Source organism: Trachurus trachurus (assembly GCF_905171665.1).
Source record: "Trachurus trachurus genome assembly, chromosome: 15".
NCBI lineage: Eukaryota > Metazoa > Chordata > Actinopteri > Carangiformes > Carangidae > Trachurus > Trachurus trachurus.
In genome coordinates, this window is record NC_139906.1 from 9,818,190 (window position 1) to 9,841,800 (window position 23,611).

At 40.0% G+C, this 23,611-nt stretch overlaps 1 protein-coding gene across 1 annotated transcript in view; it reads right to left on the reverse strand.

Annotated features, from left to right (window-relative positions):
• Positions 1-23,611, reverse strand: part of anapc1 (anaphase promoting complex subunit 1) — a 57,919-nt gene that overhangs the window by 28,581 nt on the left and 5,727 nt on the right. Inside the window, exons 13-33 of the mRNA XM_083987674.1 lie at positions 23,103-23,193; positions 22,005-22,070; positions 21,724-21,861; positions 21,254-21,397; positions 19,526-19,586; positions 17,335-17,390; positions 15,810-15,941; positions 15,607-15,681; positions 13,876-13,998; positions 13,523-13,692; positions 12,037-12,128; positions 11,024-11,172; positions 8,189-8,267; positions 7,473-7,509; positions 7,165-7,238; positions 6,616-6,794; positions 6,425-6,511; positions 2,974-3,113; positions 2,653-2,771; positions 2,329-2,459; positions 2,001-2,141 (exon numbers count right to left, since the gene is read on the reverse strand). Coding sequence (XP_083843800.1) covers positions 2,001-2,141; positions 2,329-2,459; positions 2,653-2,771; positions 2,974-3,113; positions 6,425-6,511; positions 6,616-6,794; positions 7,165-7,238; positions 7,473-7,509; positions 8,189-8,267; positions 11,024-11,172; positions 12,037-12,128; positions 13,523-13,692; positions 13,876-13,998; positions 15,607-15,681; positions 15,810-15,941; positions 17,335-17,390; positions 19,526-19,586; positions 21,254-21,397; positions 21,724-21,861; positions 22,005-22,070; positions 23,103-23,193 — 2,284 coding nt within the window. The remainder of the gene's footprint in view (positions 1-2,000; positions 2,142-2,328; positions 2,460-2,652; positions 2,772-2,973; positions 3,114-6,424; positions 6,512-6,615; positions 6,795-7,164; positions 7,239-7,472; positions 7,510-8,188; positions 8,268-11,023; positions 11,173-12,036; positions 12,129-13,522; positions 13,693-13,875; positions 13,999-15,606; positions 15,682-15,809; positions 15,942-17,334; positions 17,391-19,525; positions 19,587-21,253; positions 21,398-21,723; positions 21,862-22,004; positions 22,071-23,102; positions 23,194-23,611) is intronic.

A 23,611-nucleotide genomic window follows, 5' to 3' on the forward strand; every position in this document is an offset into this window, starting at 1 on the left:
CAAAAAGGCAGATCATACATGTCTGTATACATGTTATACCTCAAATCCTTTGAAACAAGTCAAAAAATTGACATTTTGAGCATAAAGTCCAGATTTTGTACAGGATAGCCAGAGATCAATCACTCTGTTAAAGAACCTAACTAATTGTCAAGTTAATCAATTAAAACACCAGTGACCAAACTGCGTCATCAAACATTCAGCCAATGAGTTAGCGATTCCACAAGTAAACTTCAAATGCCACAGTTTAAGCAACGTAAACCTGACGATTCATTACAAAATGCTGAAAAATACCCAGGAAATCTAATTTAAGCACATCCCAGTATGATTGTGGGCTAGTTTCATTTCTCTGGTGAGTTCACTGACAATAGATTTTAACAGATTCAGATTAACTCTGACCTATATTTTTCTGCTGACACTGAAAAAAAATCACATTTCTTTTAAATGAACAACAGATTCAAACAAGTGCAGAGATTTTAAAGCCACAGTTTTAAAAAAAAATTGCTGGCTCAGTTTGTCATTGTTAAAAGCTGCAGAAACGAGACGAACACACTGGGATGCCTGAAAGATGAGGAACACACACACACACACACACACACACATATACGTACATATATATACACACACATGCAGACACACATCCTCTGTAAAACCACAACGATAGAGAATTCTGACGAACTGATCCAAAGTATGTCAGTGTAATTTCTCTTTTTCAGCGAGAATAGAAACCGACAGAAAACCACCGGCTACAAACAGGCTTCACTGTCAACCACGTTCTTCACATTCATTCAGACAGACACACACCTGTCTGTCATCTTATAGTCTGCAACGTTTGCTGTAGTTTGAATTAGGACTATGAATCAGCGTATGCTATGCTGAATTGTTTCTGTGTTATAACTGCATGGTATGGTAATTTTACATACAGTAACATTAGTCTTTAATTACAATATAACTGTAACTAAAGGTGTAATATACTGTACATTATTGCTTGTATTTATGCTGTACAAGGTGAGATGAGTTAGTTAAGGCCATGATGTATCACAAAAACACAAGGATATTTAGTTCTTTGTGTAAAATGGCATTTTGAACTTTATGGCAATTAGTAAATAAAGTCAGCTTGAACATTACAAAATAACTTCTTTTTTTTTTAAGAAGGAACACTGCAATGAAGAAAATAAAACAAATTCAATATGTCTAAGAGAACATTTTGCAGATCACATGAGTGTTTTGGACCCAAAGTTTGAGCCTTTTCTGCTGCATCTCTGAGTTTTCATTCAGCCGCTTTGTAAAGTGTATTTTCATCAAATTTCAAGTACTTCGTAACCTGTATGAGAACATTCTCACATTTCATTTATAGAGAAATGACTGATATAGAAAGTTCACTCGTCTTTATGAACTGCTGCTCGTATCTTGAATCAAAATGGGAACTGAAAAAATGAATCAATCTCAAACTGGTTGTGGACAATGTGTGGATTTGGTGCAAGGGTTCCTCTTTATCGCCGACCGCATCTTCGATCTTTAATTGAGCAAAAAATAAGGTTTGGCCTGCAGCATCCTGTTGTTTTTCTCACCTGAAAGTGGGAAGGACTCGTCTCGTTTCAAAGTTCTCAGAGGGCAGAGTTTCGTTTTGAGTGGCTGCCAGGCTCTGATGCGAGTTTACATCTCTCATTTACAGTCATCTTGAGAAAAATGTGTGTGTAGGGGTGTGCATGCTTCAGTGTGTGTAGATGACAATGAGAATAGATGGGAGGTACCTTTGGGTAAACTGTATTTAAGTTCATTTTTGTTTTACCTAAGAGTTTCTGTGTTTATACAGTCATTCAGAGCTCAGTGTACAGTAAACTGAGCATTATAGTAGAAGGTACTAATTAAATCTTATGTGTAGATCTACCTGTGAGTGCTTGCGGGGTTTTATATGTATACATGTGTGTATTTGCTTGTTTGTGCTGTGAAACTCAAGGTGTGAAATCTTGAAATACTTCTGTGCGCATGTGTGTGTGTACCTTGGTGAGGTAGTCATGTATGTTGAGTGTGGCCAGCTTGGTGAGGTGTCCATTGAGGCCCAGGGCCATAAGGAAACCTGCATACTCATTAGCAAGCTCAGGGCTCTTTGGCTTGTTGTAGGCAATCCAGGCTGAGTCCACCTGAGCAGACAAAAAGAAGATTTGAGAATAAGGAGGGTTTGTTACTGTGTTTATAGCAGGAAGATAATATGCACAAGTTTTATTTTTTTAAATCCTGTTTTGTTCTGACAAGTGTTCAGCTGCAGGTGTGTAAAACTGAGCATAAGACGTGATGAGGAGGTGATGCAGCTCTGGTTTTCAGACTGACCTGTGAAGCTGGAGCTATTTTGAGTCCAGCAGCTACTCCGTTATGGAAGCTGGGCCAACTCGTCATATTAGGAGGCACGTCAATGTTCCCACTGTTTAGATCAACCATCGTATTCCTGGGAGGGGCGCGGCCTGGAGGGGGAGAGAGGAAAGTAACAGTAAAATCACAAAAATGTACATAGTATGATAAAACTTCAGGGCACTCTGAGTATTAATCAAATCCTCCTAAGTCTTCCTGTCTGGAGAAATACTTTCAAAAAATTGTAAATATTCCATACATTTAATGATGTAGTAAAAATATTGACATTTCATTATGATCACATACCTGTCAGGTTGAGTTTGGGGACAGGTAAAGGTTCAGTCGGCACAGGGTGATAGGAGAAGAGAGTGAAGAGGCCTCGGCCGACTGGGAGAGCCATGGTCCTTTGACACAACTGCAGGAGTCTGAGGAAGACACAAAAACACGGAAGAGACATTATTACAGACTGAGAGGCAGAATAAACAAGTTATTTTCTTATAACAAAGGAAAAACTGAAGACAGAGAAGTCAGCAAAAGACCACAAAAGAGCAACAAAAAACATCTCAAACAAAGTGTATCTATGTTCTGAGACCAGATGGAGTCAGGACCAACATGAATCAAACTCACTTGTTTTCTTTTTCCTCTATGTACTCATGGTCAGAAACCTCCGGGAGCTGGACAACACTGACTCGGACCGGTCGGGAACTCTGCAGGAGCCTCCGGACCTCCTGGACCCTCAGATCCTGACTCCAGATCAGCCCAGTGACCTGCAGAGGGCAGAGGACATACACACTGTAAACTGTCATGTTACAAAAAAAGAAAAGCAGATTCAAATAAGATTTGACACTCAAATAATATTCAGAGGCATGTTTTACCTGAACGGGCTTAAAAAAACAAAAAACAACTGTATTTATATAAAAGGTTACATTGAGACAACAGGCTATAGCTCTACTGTATATCAGTGATTTCCTAACAGGGGACATTTGCATTACGCAAAGTTACAGGTAAAAATAGATTCATTTAGATCAGGGGTGGGCAATTATTTTTTCCAGAGGGCCACACTGACTCCGATAAAGTGAGTGAAGGGCCACACGATTCGAAATCAAATTGAAACATCAAATATGTATTGCTGAATTATATATAATTATATATTAGCCTATATAACTACATATATTTGGTGGAAATGATTGCATTACAATAGGCTGACAGCCCACAATCCATGTAATCACATTTTCAACTTATATCCATCACAGATCACTGAAGAAACATGCTGTATTATGATATAAATATGGACTCAAGGCAGATTGTTTTATCAAAACTTACTGACCATAAATGACTGCACCAATTAATAATGTTCACAGGCACCTGAATATTATAATTAAGCACTCAGATCCTTTTCAGTTCTGATTCAGTGAGACTGTTCTATTTGTATGTAGATAACCTTTTATTTATGAAGAAACACAATACTCGTTTGCTGCTGCCTATACAGCACCAACATGAAAAAAAAAAGACTGATTTGATTACAAGCGTAGCCATTGGTGGATGGAGGCTTAGACGCACGTGGCTACAATCAGTCATATGGTCGATCACATCAGAAAACCCAGCGATCTCATAAAATGCTCTTTTAATCACAGTTTGCTAATAATTAGGTGCCGTGATGGGGCTTTGTAACCGTCAGCAGTTATGATTCGGCTGACGGAGGGTTGTGAAACACCGGCCCGGTCCCGGTGGTCAGAAACTCCGCTGTAGAGAAAACCTGCACCAGAGCGGCTGCCCTCCCTCCTCCGTCGGAGCTCCGGTGTCCGACAGAGAAAGAGACTGAGCAGCCGTTCATCACTGTCTTCTACCTGGAGGAGGTTACTTTCTGTTTGCGATGTGCAGGCTCCTGTTCTAACAGGGCTGTCCCTGTTTCAAACAGCTGATTAGTGCCCATCAACGTAATAAAAAGCAATCGGGTCAAAATAACAGTTCGGCTCGCACTTCGGCTCGTGGGCCGGATTGAGACGGCATGCGGGCCGGGTCTGGCCCGTGGGCCGTAAAATGCCCATGTATGATTTAGATTGTGTTAGGGTGAAAACTAGGGGTGGGAGAAAAAAATCGATTCACATAGATATCGCGATATCTTTTTTGACAATTTTTAAATCGATTTTTTTTTTCAAAAATCGATTTTTTTTTTTTTTTTAATATTGTGCAATGTGTATTTGTTAGCCTCTTTTACATACAGAGAGTACAGGCTTTGAAAAGGGTTTAAGTTCACTTTATAATGGAGTATGTTAATTTATAGGCTCCTACAGTATTTGTGTGCAGATAAATGTTAAAAGTGCAGACTAAAAATCGAGAGAATCGGCAATATCGTAGAATCGCAATTTAAATCGAATCGCCATCCAAAAAATCGTAGAAGAATCGAATCGGGAGAAAAGCATATCGTCCCAGCCCTAGTGAAAACTGTCTAAATTGTATTGCTGTTGTGTCCTGTTGAAGAATGTGAGGGAGTCAAGCATTAACCCCGTGGTACGAAGGGTTAACACATGTTGAGATAGGAGCCAGGACATATAGAAAGATTTATGTACATGTTTATGCTTTCACTTTAGGTACAGTAGTAGTAAAGTTTAGTCTCATGTTTTAACTGACCTTTTGTGTCTTATATTTTTGACTAACCCATTGAGTTTAAAGACAACTGAAACTTGTAAGCAAACCATATAGATTTGTGTTCAGCTTAATTCATAATGCAATGAATACCAGTGACCTGTTTGCTCATTCAAAGGCAAATTGAGAGCACACAGAGAGTGAAAGTAAAACAGCCAGCCAAGGCCAAAGGGAGGAGAGGATGAGAGGCCTGTGAAGTCTGCTGAATGAAGCATTGTGTGGAAGAGTTTTATGATCTGTATTATCTACCGGACAGAAAAGTTATGTCAGTGTAGGGAGGGTTTTGTTGTGTTTCAGGTCCAGAGGTTCGTGTGCTGGGAAAATGGGACCAACCTGTGCCAGCCTGAGCGCACCAACAAAGGGGGGGGGCTAAGTCTAAACCACAGCCACTACCCACCTGTTTTTGACCAATTAGAATTAATTACACACACATAGTGCGAAGTATTAAAAATGAATGTAACGCTTTTGTCTTGAGCAGATGACAGAGAATTCTCGCTCTGCTTGCAGACTGCGCTTTCTTGAACAGGAGAGTTTTTTGTATCTGATTCGTTTGATGATCCAATTTAATAAATAGTTAACCGGAACGACGTTGTTTGTCCTCTCTTGGAAGAAACAAACACACATGTCAGTTTTCCTGTTTTTTCAACCTCACAATTGTTAACTAAAATTAATGGATAAATGGGTGATAAATAATGCATAAACACAGCAAGTATGAGTCTTGAAAGGATTATATTTTGGGTTGTTTTCTGATCCAACGGGATCTGTTCCCCCTGCTCATTTACAGAGTGTCATTGCCTTTTCCTCCTTATTAGCTAGACGCTTGATTTTATTCAAATGGAAGGCTGCTACTCCTCCATCTCATCACCACTGGATTCGGGACGTTATGCAGAACCTTAAACTGGAAAAGATCAGATGTACCCTCAACGGTTCCATCAACAGATTCCACAAAACCTGGGACTCTCTAATAACTTATGTGAACAATTTACCTGGTCTGGAACTGGAACTCTGAATCATTACATCTGCCCTTGAACAAATTCTGTAATAAGAAGTATTAAGTGCACTTGTTGTTTTTTTTTGTTTGTTTGTTCTTTTTTTTTTTCTTCTTCTTGTCTTTGTCTGTCTATTGTCTATGACTAGTTTGTCACGTTGATTTTGGGTTTGAAATGTCTCTGTCTATTGTCGGGACTGTTTGTTATAGTTATTTGTAATACAGAGAATATGATTGTTCTATATGTTAACAGAAAATTACAAATAAAGTGTTAAAAAAAAGAAGAAAAAAGTCAATTTTTTCAGATAATTAATAGTTTTAAAATTAATTTAAAGGAACATCTGCAGCATGACAGCTGGGATGTGACAAGACAAGAGCTTAGGAGTCACATCTCTAGATAACTAACAAAGTTAGATAGATAAGTTACTGTAGATAGTGTGTTACCTCTTGGATTATGTCCGACATCCCGTCTTCCTCTTCATCTGCCTCTGTCGTTGCCGGAGGCTCCAAGGACAAACCAGTGCCTACGGACTGGAGACACAGACAAACAAATAATGAAAAACATGTTTAGACAGAGCCACAATAACAGTAGTTAACAATAAAAACAAAGCTCCGATTGGAAAGCTTTCACTCACAGCTTTGGTCTTAGCCAGCGTCATCTTGTGGGCCTGTTTCGTCAGATCCTGTCGCCCAATCAGCATGCAGACCTCCTCGGACCAATCGGAGCACGGCTGCTCCCGGCAACGGTAGATGGCCTCTCTGATGGGCAACGCCACGCCGAACGGGACCGACTCCAGGTCCTTCAGGGTGAAACCTGGACGGGTGAAATAAGAAGGATGTGACTGATTCAAGTTATACACCTGCCTCATCTGCGCTCACAAACAAAGCTGCAGGACAAAAGGTAAGGAAGCTGTGTTCTTATGTTGCATGTATGGTACATAGATTTATACTTTAAATGCTGTAAACTTCCATTTGTGTCTTTCTGTATAATGTTTATGATAAAGTCCCGGGGGATAAACAGAAACTTGGGCAGGCCACACATTCTGTGCCTGTGAGTGAGACTATTCCCAGATCGTCCACTCACTCAACCCATGTGAATACAAAGATGTACATTAATGCAAACAGGTTCTGTGCTGTGCTCAGGTAAACCGTCCTCGGTGTGAGAAGACTCTGCTCGTCTTTACCTTCTGAGGTGAGCCAGACCACCAGCTGCTCCGCCAGACTCTCACAGGAAACACTGACCTTCACACTGCTCTGTCTAGAATAAATGCACAAGAATATTAGAAAGATGAATGGTTATCGATCTAATGTAATGAAAGGTATAATGCAATACTTAACTTTTTCTGAAATTAGATCTTAGTTTTTAAAAGTGAGTGTAATGTGCCATTTTAACCGTGAGCCACCATGAACTTTAAACATTTTAATCATCATACTATCAGCATTTAGCTACTGCAATACAAAAACATTATCATAATGCCTTTCCTCTGTTTACCTTCTGTACTGTGGTTCACTGTCACATGACTTCTGGCCTGCAGGAGAGAGGAAGATAAGAGAGAGAAGAGGTGGCAGAGGCCAACAGCAGAGGACAGAGATCAACAGGTTCATTAAAATGCTCTCTAATTTTGTGAGAGATCAATTCATGCTCATCACATGTGAACTGTATTCAAGCATTTTAAAACTGACCCACTGACTGGCTCTTAAACCCCGTCACTGAAAACAATGGGTGGGAAAACAAAGAGGCTGAATGAAGGTGACATTTTGTTCCTGGTGAGTGGAGGACTGCGTTTATGTGGGATGACAGCTGTTGTTGTTGGGTTTTGTTTTGCCACTGAAAAATACCGACGTAGTGCAGCAGAGAGAGAGAGAGAAAAAAAAACACTCCCAAGACCAACTACAAAAGTCAAAATCCAATTTTGTGTCAGTGGGCCGATCAAAGACCTGAAGCGACTCCTGTCACCTCTGCACCGTCCGAGCAAAAACAAACAGCAGAAATCAGGTGACACACAAACCTGCGTCACACGTCTTTATTTCTGTGTTACTGGGCCCTGCAGGGAACTACGGGCAGGTAATAAGGGCTGGTTGTCAATAAATGATTACACACACACACACACACAAGCACAGTGAGAGAAAGGGTTCAGGCCCAGGATACAATCAAAGAGGTGTAAAGTGATGTTGGAGGCTGGTGGTCACACATGCACACAAACAAACCTGCAGAGATCTTGACCAGGTACTTTGACACATTTGTCGAAGTAGCATTTTCATCTCCGGCGATGTACAGAGCGTAACTCTGGGGAAAAAAGAGAGAGAGAAACACAGAAACAAAGTCACAGAAGAAAAGAAAAGACGCAGGAATCATTTTGTACACAGTTGAGTGACATTAACATGTTTTTTTGAATAGCATTCAAATATCTGGTCAAACTATTTAAAAAGAATTTCACCAGTTATAGATGATTTGTGAAACAGTCAAGTCAAGTCAAATGTATTTATACAGCACATTTCATACGGCAAGCGTAAACTCAATCAATACTCATACAAGATGTAGGTTGAACACCAAATATACTCAGTCTCTGTTTTTTTTTTGTCTATATACTTCGGAGGAGATATCAGAAGATGGCCAATATGGGACTGAAGATATTGATTTTGTTTTTCAATTGGTCCAACTGAGGACAGATAATATGTGTCTTTCTCAATCAATACTCATACAAGATGTAGGTTGAACACCAAATATACTCAGTCTCTGTTTTTTTTTTGTCTATATACTTCGGAGGAGATATCAGAAGATGGCCAATATGGGACTGAAGATATTGATTTTGTTTTTCAATTGGTCCAACTGAGGACAGATAATATGTGTCTTTCTCACCAGAGCCCATGTTTTTGTGCAGATGTGCTCCAGAAGATGCTTCTCAATGAAAATCTGACAACTTTGTAAAAAAAGGTGCACTAGTGATCATGGTCACTGCAGCTCCTTTCCAGCCAGCCAATCAGCTTGGGTGTGGGACCTGTCACCCTGGTAACCAAGAAAATGGAGGAGGAGGAGGAGGAGGAGCCTGTCCTGGCTGTGTCTACCTATGCCAAGCTGTAAAACCAAAGCTTGTACAAACAGCTCATGTCCTCACACCGTAACACCTTGTGTGTTTGTCTCAGTCTGTCCTGTACTCCACCTTCAAGAGCAAAGCTGCTGATATGAAGCCTGTGTTTTCCAGCTGCAGGGTCAGACCTGCTGGGTCAAAAAAAACTACGCCACCTATAGGCAGATGAGGAACAACAGGAGCAGTGTAGATACCACTGTTGCCCATCCACACAGACTTAAATCTGTCTCTGGTACTGTCATGTTTTAGGTGTCATTTAAGGCTCATTTGCAAATGTGTTGTTTATCATAGCAGAGGCAAAACAGTTTCTTTACGATATTTACTCTAAGACTGGTTTAACACAACAGCCAGTTTCACAAAAACAAACTCATTTTAAACCTAAAAAGCCTGACATGTTTGCCACCCTCAGGCTAGTGGGTTTCCATGCAGCAAATAACTAGAAAATCACAAAAAGAGAATTTAAGAGGAAATGGTATATTTAACCATTTTCAGGAACTTAGAAAAACACAAGTTTTTTAAGGACTTTTTGACAATGCATTTCTATTGTATATGTTATATATCCATATAACTCATATCTATGGGTCTATATACTGTATGTTTCTCTAAAGTCTCTCACATAGTCATCATTAGTCGTAGTTTGTGCCTCCTCTTTAATGGCGCACACAAGTCACAATCCAGTTTTTCTCAAATATTATTGTTATTATCTAATCTTCCAAAACACTTAACTAGGAAATAAAGTTGCGACTTTGACATCAAAGTCAGACACCTCTGTGACCTGTGTGTTCGCCGCTACACAAACACAAACTGGGGCCAAGTCGTCATCACCTCCGTCATTGACTATTGAAACAATAGGAGCTGGAAATAAGACTCGTTTTCAAGTGTCCTTCCTTCATTGATAAGCAAAGGTTGAATCTATCAGTCACACACACACACACATGTGCACATCTCCATCCATACCATGACGTACTTGCTCTTTATGTTCAAAAAAAGAATCACAGACATGCTGCACAAACAGATTATCTGACTGTCTCAATCAAAGCTGAACTCTTTACCCTCTGCATCTCACACACAACACACACAAACACACACAGCACACACAGCACAAAGCCTTGGAGCAGGCGGAAAATCAAGTTTACAAAGACCAACACCAACTCTTTGACATTAAGCACAAAATATGTAATCAGACACCAGCACCACGCTCTAAACGCTGCATAATCTCTGACAAATCAAATCTGCTCTTATGAAAATCACATTGTGCTACTGTGAAATCTTTATTTCAATCACAGCTGAAAGTCCCCATCCCTCTGTGGCATGAAACAATATGTAAAAAAAAAAAATACATTGATTGTTTGAAGTCAAGGTGGTTCAAGGTGATCGTGCAGCTTGGATTTAAAATTTCTGATTGTAAAAGATGGACTGGATTTGGAGCTGCATCTGTCTTTGTCAGTGATTTACGATCCATTATAGACAATGTAGATTTTAAGGATAGGACTGTGGTGATTAAGATTTAAGTCTGAGCTGCTATCTATCATCTTTTTTGTTGCTGTTGTTTGTTGTAGTCCTTTGTTAGATTTGATGGCATCTTCACATTTAGGACAAAGATGCAGTAATATAACACAGTTACTTTTCACAGTAGTATTATAATAAAATGATTATATATTAGCCAACAGAGGCTGTCTTGTCATTAAAGAGTGTATCACGCAGGCGCCCCCTTTTTAGGAACATTTGTCACATGTTATTTCTACCCATTATTTGAGTGTGTCTCTACTATTTACTATTAGATGAAGCCAAAATACCAGCAACAAATAGAGGATGAGGACCCAAGTTTTATCATCTTGTTCCAGTTCGTGCAACTGTGGATTTGAAACATGTCCTTGGTCAAGATGACCAGTTTGGCTGTAGTGTTAACAATTTAATTTCACAACTTCGTCTTTTAGAGGAACGTAATTCGTACCAGAACCAGCAGCCTGGTCCTCTGACAGATGCCGGGCAGGTAGGGGAAAGGTGAGACCTCTTCTGCTCTCAGACAGCTACTGAGCCAGCTGAACACACAGGGAGGCTCTGGCCTCAGGAAGGAGGGACGCTGCATCTGTCCAATCAGAGCTGAGCAGACAGACAGGTGAGGACAAGGAAAGGAAAAGATGAGCAGGGAAACAAAATGAGAGGAGAGGGAGACAGTACATTTTATAAATGAATGATTCAGCTTAATGCTTAAAGTTAAAAGTTGGTGTTATTCTACGTTATTCTTATGTCAAAAATCTTATGCAAAGACCAAACCAAGCCTGATACATCGTGTTTAGTGCCATATGTAGAGCGTCACTGTCCAAAGAGCATGACCATTGTACGGAGCACAATTTACCTTTTTCATTATCATCATTTGTTTATTACTCCACTGCTGAAAACAGTTTCCAATAAATGCATTATTCGTTTGTATGACAGATGTTTTCAAAAAACAAAAAAACTATTTTGTCCAAATGTGCCCTTTATTGGCTATTCTTGAGGCTTTCGTTTCCAGTACTATGAATAATACTGAGGCAGTCAGACATGTCTAAATTGTGCATTTATTTTAACATGATTTCCTCTTTTAATCATGGTAAATGTTGCACAGAGTGAATACCAATCACCATCAGTGACCAGGGGCAAAATGGCAGAAAGGCCTTGCACCCAAATAGCCCTGCCAGAAGCACAGAACAGATTTAGACACTAGCTATAAGTGAAACTTCACCATCACTGTCTCAAAGGCACTTGACAATATATTACATGTTAAGTGCCGTTCCTGTTGCATCCACTTGAACTCACTCAACTTGTGAAGATTTACTGTTTAAGAGTTGAGACCTGGGACGTACGCCGGAGCTGCAGAGTCGGCCTTTATCAGCAGCAGACCATCCAGCCTTATCTGTGCCACTGCAGCATGTCTTGTCTGTTTCCTGACTTGATGCCATTATCAGACTATTAAATAGTTCTTACCCTGGTCTATGAGGCAGCTCTCAGTGAAGCCACTTAATAATGAAGGGTAGTCTCTCCAGTACAGATCCACGTACTCATCCAGCTGGAGATCTCTGCGGATAAAAACAAAACAAAAACGATAGTATCATCCCTGTATAGGTAATCAATATATCAACAGCATAAAATCTTTATTATCAGAGTGCATTACAATGACAAAAAAGATTGAGTCTATCTTATACCAGGTCTTTCCCTGATGTCTGTCCATCTGGACATTAAATTGCTGCAGGACCTTAAATCAAATCTAAAAATGGCTCCACATGCTCACAGAGCCTTTATGGCATTTAACTTGTTTTTGAACTGGAATTAAACACATAACGCAGAGTAATTAACAGCTGTGAGTCATTACCATTGTTCTGCTTAACATCAGATAATCAATACTTTTTAATCTTGACGCCCACACAATCTCCAGCTACATGAGTGTGTGAGAAATGATCAGTGTGCGCACATTGATCCAACTTTGCACAAATGATGCAAGAATCAACACGTCACATTTCCTGTAAATCTATTTGTTAAACTAAATCTCGAATCCCTTATTATTTCAGCCCAATCAATTCCCTTTTGTGCTTTTGTATTAATTACTTTGTGTGCTCTTTTATATTTGTGGTTATTCATACATTACTATTCACATTAACTTCTACAATGCATCTGTTGACGTAGTAGGCGAACTGTTGCAATTATAGAGATAAATAAAGTTTCATTGTTACTGAATGTAAAAACAGACAACAAAAATTATGTCTACGGTATTTAATTATAGATATTGATAAATGGTTACCTGGTGAAATCACTGTATTGATACACAGAACCTGATATTCTCTAAGTATTTTATGTTTTGCAATTTTTTATGCTTTGAAATGTAGTGTTTTTTTATATAATATAATGTGCTGAATGATGAGGAACAAAACCAATTTCATCCCAAAATATTTGTGATTAAAATGTTTTTTTGTTTTTTTTTAACAAACTCATTTAATCACAATGTCTAATAAAATCACCATTTTAGCCTGATAAAGCAGAGAGAGTGTAAAAAAAAAATCGTGCACCACACTTGACAGCAGCCCACATACGAACCAACACAGGGCAATTACTCTGTAGAGCGCTTCACTCTCCCACTCCACCTATTCTGTTAATGTCATTGCCACCAATCACAGCCGTCACTTGACAACCTGTTGAAGTTTATTTCTAAATACACACCACTAAAGAGCCTTGATTACAAACAAGCTTTCAACGAAAACAATGAGCCATGCATTCACGTTTACTTCTCATGTGAGTGTTAAACATTGTTGGAGGGAAGGTAGATGTGGTTGTCTTTGTCTCTGTTTGTAACCCTGATGTATTAAAGCAACAGCTTTTGCTTTTTCTGCAACTTCATGTGAGCATTGCTTACTGTCCATACTGTGAATTAACAGAGACACAAAAACACACAATCACACACACATTCAGCAGCGGTTACCTGGCCAGCTGCTGCAGCAGACACACCAGTGACGAGGCTCTCGCTCTCTGCAGCTCGTCCAGCTGCAGCTCCTGATAGAGCAGGTGGAGAACGTAGAAAAGTGCAGGGATGTGGGGGAAGAGCGGAGCTGAACTGTCCAACTTCAGAGACGGACTGGAGGGGGAGGACATCTACGACAAAGTGAGAATATAAGAGGGGAAAGAGGGGCCAAATTAAGGATTTGGAGAGAACAAGGAAGAGGATGGCGAAAAGAAAAGAAGAAAAAGGATGTAGAGGACGAGGAAGAGTGCATCATATCCATCATGAGCTAATCAAAATATGCAGCAAACGGCTCAACAGAGTGAGTTACATACCGAGGACATGCCCTCAGTTTCTAAGGTCAGGATGTTGCCGGAGCCGCTGGAGTCCACTGGGCCACAGGCAGGCTGGAAATTCATCTGACGGTGGTAATGAGACCCCAACAAGTAGTCCCAGTCCTGCAGGGAGAGGAGATAAAAGTCAGTGAAAATGTGGATAATTGTAGTGAAAGTTCACTGGTGAAGCACACAGAGCTCAGAGGTCACGGGCTGGCAGGGTCAACGGTTTGTTTGCTTTTACTGACTCATGCAGACACACACACACACACACACACTCAAAGAGCCCGAGTCTGAGCCTCCAGCTGATTGACATTTGACGGTCGTGATTTTGCTCTGGTGAGACCACACACAAGCCAAGTTGCTGGAAAGATGGTCATAATCTCCTATTTACTGTATGACGTCACAGCAAAGTTTACCTTTGACCATTTGGATATAAAATGTCATCACGTCCTCTTTTACCCCATTTGTGTCATAATTAGCTCACAAACTCTTGAGCTGTGGCTAAAAACAGATCACAGTGACCCAAACTTTTGACCTATGATTATATCAGTTCATCCTTGGCTCCAAGTGATTATGTCTCCATCAGGGAATTGTTTAGATGTTGTGTCGATGCAAATGGGAACAATGGACAGACACCTTGCAAATTTAAAAAGATTTCCAAGATGTTTCCAAAACATTTCAAAGGTAAAACACACATCTGGCCATCATCACTACCAATTGTCTAAAAAAATATATTTAAGCCATTCAAAAGCAATATTTCCATTATTATATAGCCATGTGTTACTGTAGTTGAGTTGGTCACTGGCATGTACCACCGCACTTAAACCAATAGACTCTCTTTACAAAAAAGTACAATTTTCTAAGTTTTCACAGTTTTAAAATGTATAGAATGGCCTGCTCTGTGTATAAATGCTTTCATGGTTTGGCTGCACCACCACTGAAAGAGTTCATCAAAAAAAGAACAGTGAGAGGCATGAGCACCAGGGCTTGCGAGAGAGGTGACTGCGAGATTCCCCACAGGCGCACCTCATTTGGGAGGAACGTGCTGTCTGTGGTGGGGGGAGGCATTTGGAACAGTCTTCCCTCCACTATAAGGGAATGTCCCACTTACTCCTCTTTCAAAGGGAATCTTAAGCAGTGGCTTAAGGACACACAAGAGTGCGACCATTAACTGGACCTGGGGCGATATGACTGATTAATTGTTTACTTACTGTGCTGTCTGGATGTTGTATTACTGTTATGTCTTGCACATTAATGTTTGTCCTGTCCTAGTACCGTGTCTAACATTGTTTTTATTGTTTTGTCTTTCTTGTCTGTGTAGTGCACTTTTATGTATTTCGCTATATGTATTGTATTTATTGTTTTGTTTTTATTCCATGTGGTGTACTGCTGTATTTTATTTATTTATTTATTTATTTATTTATTAGGGACGTCGGACGCAAATTAGCCGCCTGGCTATAATCCGGCATATTTACAGCAGTATTTCTTTTAGTTATACTAATGTTCATTAATATGCACTGTCCCTATTCAAATAAATGCTATTATATTATATTATTATAAGGAAGACTACAGGGGTGAAGAGAGGCTTTACTTTTAAAGGCAGACGTGTCCGTTAAATATTGAGTATTTATCCTGCGTTGACACCTACTCTAGGGACAAAACATCCTCTCGTATTGTGGTGATTAACGTGCCACAAACATCTCAACAGATCCCACTGCAGTCACACACCTCATCAGAGCCTCCATCAGAGGGACGAGCCTTCTTCGCTGCAATCACTGGAGAGAGAGGCACTTCAAAATGCAGCTGTGGAGAGAAAGAGAGAGAGAGAGAGAGTGGGGGGAAGGGTCAGAGTAGACAGCAAGGTCAAGACATGTGACACTGTGATGCAACGAGGTTTGACAGGTTCAGAACAGAAGCTGCAGCTGACTCACGTTTCTTGTCCAGGTGAGGCGCTCCGTGTTGTAGCCCATCAGGGTCATGAAACAGGTGACAAACAGGTTCCACTCTGCATGAGCACTGGGACCGCCGGGCGCGTTGTAGATGTTGTACCACTTCACCAACACCTGGAGGAAAACACTTTGGAGTTTTTATTTGACTTAACATTAAATGTAAAATGAGTTTCTCAATCACTGTATGAAACACCTTTTTTTTTTATTCCAGCTAATGAATCTTATCTGATGTATGTCATTTTGAATAAGATGAGAATGCATTTGCTGAGACATAAAAAAGCAATCCTGGTACAATGGTTATCTTAAAGGGATAGTTCAACATTTTGGCAAATTGGCCCATTGCCATAATCCCCATAGTCATAGCAGTAAGTTTGTTACCTTTATTTGTCGGTGCAAGCTATTTTTAGAGCGGTGGAGCAGAGCCGTGAGCTGCTCAGAGCTACGCTACGGAGGCTGATGGGATTTCTTGGTTTCCCTCATCAAACTCATCAAATACACAATCCAACAACTCCAAAACGCTCTGGTGGACAAGTTGTGACCTGCACATTCACCACGCTATGAAATAATAACAGAACGTTACGAGACAGATGGCGCGTTTCCACTAGCGCGCTTCGGCTCGGCTCGGCTCGGCTCATCTCAGCTCGGCGCGCTATTTGCGTGTTTCCACTAGCACGCAGTACCTGCAACCAGGTACACTTTTGGTATCACCTCAGCCCTGGTTCCAAGCGAGCTGAAGCATTACTAAAACGTGACGTCAGCCGACTGCCTTCCACTGATTGGCCGATGAGTGTCGTCACTGGAAGCGTCATAACCGCGCGACGACCGACTAGAATGTAAATAAACAAGACTCAAGACAAGACACCACTTTTTACTGCTTCAGTTTGTACTGCTGTTTGACTTCGAACACGAGATGGCTTCTCAGAAGAAATCCACTCCTTGGTCGGTCGAGGAGGTCCAGACGTTCCTGACTCTGGTTGCCGAAGAAAGGATTCAGAGGGAGCTCGACGGCACCACACGGAACGAAAGGGTTTTGATTTCGTGCAGCCGTGTTATGACGACCCCGCCCACGTCGAGGAGGCACCAAGTGATACTCAGTTGTAATGGAAACACAACCGAGCCGAGCCGAGCCATGCTAGTGGAAATGCGCCAAGAGTTGTTTTCGAGGTAAATTCATGCAAAACCACTGATGCACGTTGCCTTCAGGGGCAGTTTTTCGGCAAGCAGTCTCTGTATTTGCCTGCTCCGCTGTCCTAAAAATAGCTTGCATTGACAATTGAAGGAAACAAACCTACTGCTAAAACTTTAGGGATTATGGCAATGGGTCAATCTGCCAAAATGTCTACTATCCCTTTAAATAGCAGACTGTCTCTCTGCACATGCTCAATACACGCAGGGCACTTAGAAAATAACTATATTAGCATAGTAAATTAATATTGGCCAATAGATAAGAGATAAGACTGATAAATTGTTGTTGTTTTATACAGAACTAATCATCAGTTCCACGAACCTTCATCGCAGCTTCCTTGGGCAGAATTAATCGAATCGCCTGAAGGCATTTCCTCACTGAAACAGATCAGAGGAAAACAGAGAAGGAAACACATCATGTCATATCTGTAAAATATTTTTTTAAAACATATTAAAGTCTAAATGGTCTCAAGTTACTGATTCTTATTTTAAAAAGGACTACTATAAGACTATGGGAACTTTTCATCATCCAGTATAGTTCTCCTTAAGATCAGAAAACAAAAGAGGAAATTAAAAAAGGACCCACCACCATGACAGTAATTAGTGTTACTGTGACTCCTAACTACTCTGACCAATGAGATTCCTAATCAACGTCACCAGGCTATCTTAATTGGACATCCAGAGTGGGAAAGGTCAGAGAGGAGGTGGACAAATGCCATTTCATTAGTGGGAGAAAGTGTCGGCTGTAGGATCGATTACTAAATAATGGGGAGCAACACGTGGCAAAGACACAAAGGCAGTCACACATTAAGCAGACAGACAGTTAGTGACGCAGAAGGCTTTAAAATGATAAATATGATTCTTGTTTTTAAAGGTGAGGTTTGACAAAAAGCTGGAGGAGATTAACAAACTCCATTCATTCTTTCGTCCAAAGTTCATGGTCAGAGTAGATGGCGAGATGTAAACAGGTTCAAGGACCAAACAGAAAATAAACAATGCAAAATAAAACATCTACCAAGTGACCGGGTTAGATAGAAAATGAAATATACTGTCAATGTAAAGCACATTAAATATTAGGTTCTTGGTTATAAACTAGTCTGTGCATTTAAGACTAAGCAGCTGCAGCAAGTAATTTTAAAGTTTGGATGCTTTGTACCATCTGTTCCACAACAAAATGTTTCAAAAGAAAAAACAAAACTTCACAGAATTATAATCTGGGTCAAAAAGAAAAAGTCTTGACTGTGAAATTACCCTCTAACAATAACAAGAATGACAGTGTGGTGTGCAACATGCAGAGGAGAATGATGTGAAGAGAAACCTCTAATCGAATTATCACCCAACAAAACACAAAACAGATTCAGAGTTTGTATAACTGGGATGGACAAATAGGACTTCTGCTAAAAGTTTTTTTATTTCAAATGAATTCAAGCTTGATCTGTTGTCTGACAGTAGTAGAAACAAAAAAAACTAGATCAGCTTTGGTGGGAACTCTGCATACGTGAACACAAGCAGAGAAGCGAGTGGCCTACAACATGCTAATATTACTTGTGCTTAATCCTCTTTGTGGGATTAATAAAGGATTATTTCATTTATTCTCATCTCCATGTATCTATAGCACATGTATACCTGTTTATGTGTCTATTTAAAGATGAAGTATGGATCTTATTGACCTGGAGAACAAAGAGGTTGTGTGTTGAATTGCTAATTACCCAGCATTCCCATGGATTAACCATACTGTACTGTCGTTCCATCCTATTCCACTCTTATTCTCCCTGTAGGTATCCTAAAGGGTTAATTTAATTTAATAAAAGATAAAACTCCAAAGGAAGGTGATAAAGATTTGAGTGAATGTAAAGTCTTATTTATTTTAGGTCAATTTACGTGTTTGCCACAGAAAAGAAGAGAGAGGAAAAAATACTTAATATTAAGAAAAGATGTGAAAACATGTGCATCTGATTTTTCAGATTTTTTTCTCACTTGAAACTTCACTGATCCAGTGGGTTAATCATTATCAGTGGGATACTGCATGAGTGTGTGTTTGTGTTTGTGTATGTGTCTCTGTGTGCCCGTCTGCCTTGTAATGGCATCTTCGATACATCAAGATTATACGTCACAGTGTAACAACATAGGGCAGCTCTCAAACCTAATTTCCAGGACTTAACTGCTCTGACTCAGCCATCTGTGCGTGTGTGTGTGGTCTCATTTAAAAAAGTACACATTTTAACAATAGAAACCATTACTGAGCAACTGCAGTGATGCAATGGCGCAATACGGATGGTTTTCAAATCATTATTTGCACTGTATATGTCTGTATGTATCCGTTTGTCTGTGTCTGTCTGTGTGTGTGTTATCTTATGTTTGTGGACTTTTTAGTTTTAGAGTTTTAGACCTTGTCACTGATGGAAGATTTTGACGGCACAACCTCATTTGTTAAGACTTTGTTTTAGGGTTGTAGTAAGATTTAGGTTTATTTTAATGTAAAAATGTGTGTACTGTATGTATGTGTGTCTCACCAAGCTCTGAGGTAGCGATCTCTGGGATAGAGATCCTCAGCATCGTGCCACTGTTTAGTTCCTATACAGAGAGAGAGAGAGGGAGAGATTGTGGAGAAACTTAGAGTGTATCAAAATTGGATCAACAATAATAAATTGACGATAAATCATTTACAGCAAATCCTAGAAATCTATACGAGGGAGAGAGAGCAGCTGACAGGAGCATGTGTGTTTACTCAAAGCGTTTGTGACATTAAATCTGCAAAGCAAGAACTGTAGTTTAACACTACAGACCTGACTGAACAAAAATCCACATCTAAAACCTAAATTATCTCAGTTCACAGCCTCATACCACAAGAAAGGCCTGATCTACACCTGCAAACCTCACACATTAAAGTAAACATCATGCCCCCAGATGAGTAGCTGAATAAAATTTTTATTAGTCAAAGAGCAGCTCTCGTTTTTTAAGATGATTCATCCAAGTAATTATTCATCGTTTTTTATTATATGAGCTGTTGATTTATTAGTGAAGAACTAATCACATAATTTTTAATGTTATATTTTCCCCTGCAGAGTTGGGTCCTGCTCCTCATCATTTCACAGCGCCACTGAACTGATTAGAAGAAAAATCTTCAACCAGACAATACACAGTGTTCCCATCCAGCAAGCAGCATCTGCAAACAACTAGTGTCTGTCCACTTTGACATATCAGTGAGTCAAAGGAGTCTGTTGACGTGCGTGTGTTTGAGAGAGGGAGACTTCCTATACCAACTCTAATATAGGAACCCAACCCACACAGACATATTTCAATCACAGATATTAATAGGCCTGAATTAAACACACGCATCTCAGACAAGAATCATAACAGCAGCAGCAGCAGCGGTCAGTCTGGAGCTCCCACTAATGCACTTCAACCTTTTACTGCACAGACAGCAGACAATTATCCCTCTGTGTGCTATACTGTAAAACAACAGGAAGTTGAAAACACAAATTAACATCCAGGCTCATCCATTTCCAAGCACGACTTTTCTTTTGGTTTGATTCCTGCAGCATGTACCGGTACCCTTGCTCTGCTCACGCTCCCTCTGGTCCCGAAAGGAGAAGTGTGGGATCAATCAGCAAACTGTGATGAATTGCTGAACCAGGAATTTAAACAACTGCAGATGCAAAACAAAAGCATAACTCTGCAACAGACCGACAACCTGTGTTTTTAACTAATCTTTGGACCGATCATGAGCCTTTCATGATCTAGTTTCATCTCGTCATGGCTGCTTTAATCCATCTAAGTTCAGATCAGACCACATCTGGTAACATACAATTCTTGAAAAATAAAACCCAAACTTGATCTGATCTGCCCTCCATCAGTATTAGATGCATCACAAGGGGTAACACTTTATAATAAGTACACACTATTAAGCAATAGTTAAGCATTAATAAATACTGAATTCTTTATAATGCATGAATACTCATTAGTATGTAGTTTATAAATACAGTCAGTGCTTATCAATGATGAGTAAAACGTTTTTAATTCTGTTTATAAACTACATACTAATGAGTATTCATATGTTATAAATGATACAGTCAGTATTCAAAGCTTAACTAATGCTTAATAGTGTGTACTTATTATAAAGTGTTACCTCACAAGGTATGTTATGTTTTTTAATATGTGTAGTTGTACATGTCAGAGCACATGTAGTGAGGCAAAGGTCATTTGATTTGTCAAACACACACACACGTGAGCCAGCCTACCAGAGTGACCCGGTTGCACACGGGGTCCCGCAAGGCGTGGATGTAGGGCATGGCCTGTTGGAAGCTGTAATCTTCCAAAAACGAAGCCTCGTGGTGTTTGATGTTTGGACCCCTCAGCTCTGACACCGGTGAGGGCATCGCGGCCTGGAGGGGAGAAGAGGCAGAGGAGGAGGAGGAGGAGGAGGAGGAGGAGGAGAGATGAAGCAAACGGGTATAACACGTCTGAGAGAGATTATTTCCTGATTATTTCAAGCAGCAAGAATGAAATAATTATAAAACAGGAAACCAAATCAGGCCTTCGTGTTTACTGTGACAGATTATCTCGCTCTGAGGAAATTGTTTATCAGACAACAACAACAAGAAGGGGAACTGACATTTTCAACAATAAAAAAAGTGCAAGAATACAGTGAATCAAATTTTGAAATCTATCCATCTGTAAAGAATAATATGTTTACAACACATGGTGATACCTCATCCAGTCTCGGGAGGTGCCTACTGCCAGCGTTGGCCGGCGTGCTGATGTTCTCGCCCGGCGTGCTGAGTTGAGGGAGGTGGTTGGTGAGGTTGAAGGTGAGCGACAGGAGTCCAGGGACAAACACCTTACTGACCTGGAGGAACACCAACAAATCAATACCATGATTTCACCACCCAGTAAAAAAAAAAACACTTTAACGACTAGAAATATTTATCAGTTATTATCATTTGGCGATGTTGAGGAGTGTGTATCAACAGGTTTGAGCCTTTTCCTCACCCTGGTGATTCCTGTGTAGAGAACCAGGCTGCCACAGGCCTCCAGAACCAGCATGGCATCTATGTTCTGTGGACCAAAGTTTTAATGGTGAGAAAAATGTTGATGGCTCCAAAAAACAATTGTTTTCATATTGATTAATCTGCCCATCGTTTTCTCAAGTAACTAATGAATCATTTTGTTTGTTAAATATCAAAAATTGTGAAACATAACTATTATATGTTCCCAAAGTTAAAATGGACATATTTAAATCACTTGGTTTTTCTGTCCATCGGCCCAAAACCCAAATATTTTCAGCAGGGTTCAATAACGTAAATCAGTTTTTCATCACATTTGGTTCTGTGATCTCTGCGTGTACATGACAATACATATAATGAATGGACCTGCTTTATTTACTCATTTTTAAAGCTGACTAAAATAAAAAAAAAGCTTAAGTTGCAGGTGTGATTAGTCAAAAACTTAAAACTTAAGACACATCTCTTACAGGAGAAAACTGCAAAAGTATTTTTAAAAACTGAAAATGGAAACACAATTGTAACCCACATCGTCACTGTTTCACAGTAATGCTGACAGATAACAACTTCATTCATAAATTTAATGATTATGTTAAATAAAGTCCTCTGAGGCGGAGACTTAGCTCAGCTCAGCCAGTTTCTGTAGGTAATCAGAACAAAGAGAGACCTAATTATATCTTATGGAAGTCATAAGCATGTGCTTGCATTAAATACAGTACAGTACAGCATCCTACACAGTGTTCACAACTTCCCACACAAGAGCGCACAGTAGCTGATGCTACAGCCCAGACCAGCGATTCAGTCTGACATAAAGATATCACAAACACACAAACAGAATGAAAGCAGAGGAGTGCGTTTGTAAATGTTCAGAGAGCTGCATTGATTTCTCACTCAGGCCCCACATACTGAATATTTCTAGTATCTTTTATCACATTTTGCAGCGGCAGCAGCTGCAGAAACAGAAATACCACATAACTACTGTAGTTGCTTGCAGGGATTTTAGCGCAAATTTAGACATAAATCAAAACATTCACATTTTAATTTTTGCATCTTTCTTATTCAGCACAGACTTGACAGTTCAATGTACCTGCAGAGGTTCTGCATCTTTGGCATTGATGCAAGTGACAGAGGCGAAGATGAGCTGAGACGTATCGTTGCTCTCAATGAACTTCACACATCTGTCGAGACATGAAGAAAGATCGGATGAAAATCTGATGGTCACTGCTTTAAAGGTGTACAGAAAAGAAAATTGAATTTGAGCCCACTTTGGGTCATAAAATTAATGTGATAACTCATCTTTCAGACGTTGTAGGCCAAACTTTGTGCAAAATTCTATTTTTGAGTAAATCCAGGATGAAAGTGTGTATTTTTTTTTTCGCATTGGATAATGCAGGCGCACGGATTATACGTCAGCCTGTACACGATTCACCAGCCACGGATATTGGATCCGTCATCCGTCATTCAAACGTCCGAGACACGCACACACACACGGAGCTCGGGCTCGCCCCAAGCTTTGAATATCCCGCCCGCTCGATAACGACCAATCAAATTCGTTTTCCTCACTCGGGTAAACTCGTGTTGCAGCTCGTGACAACT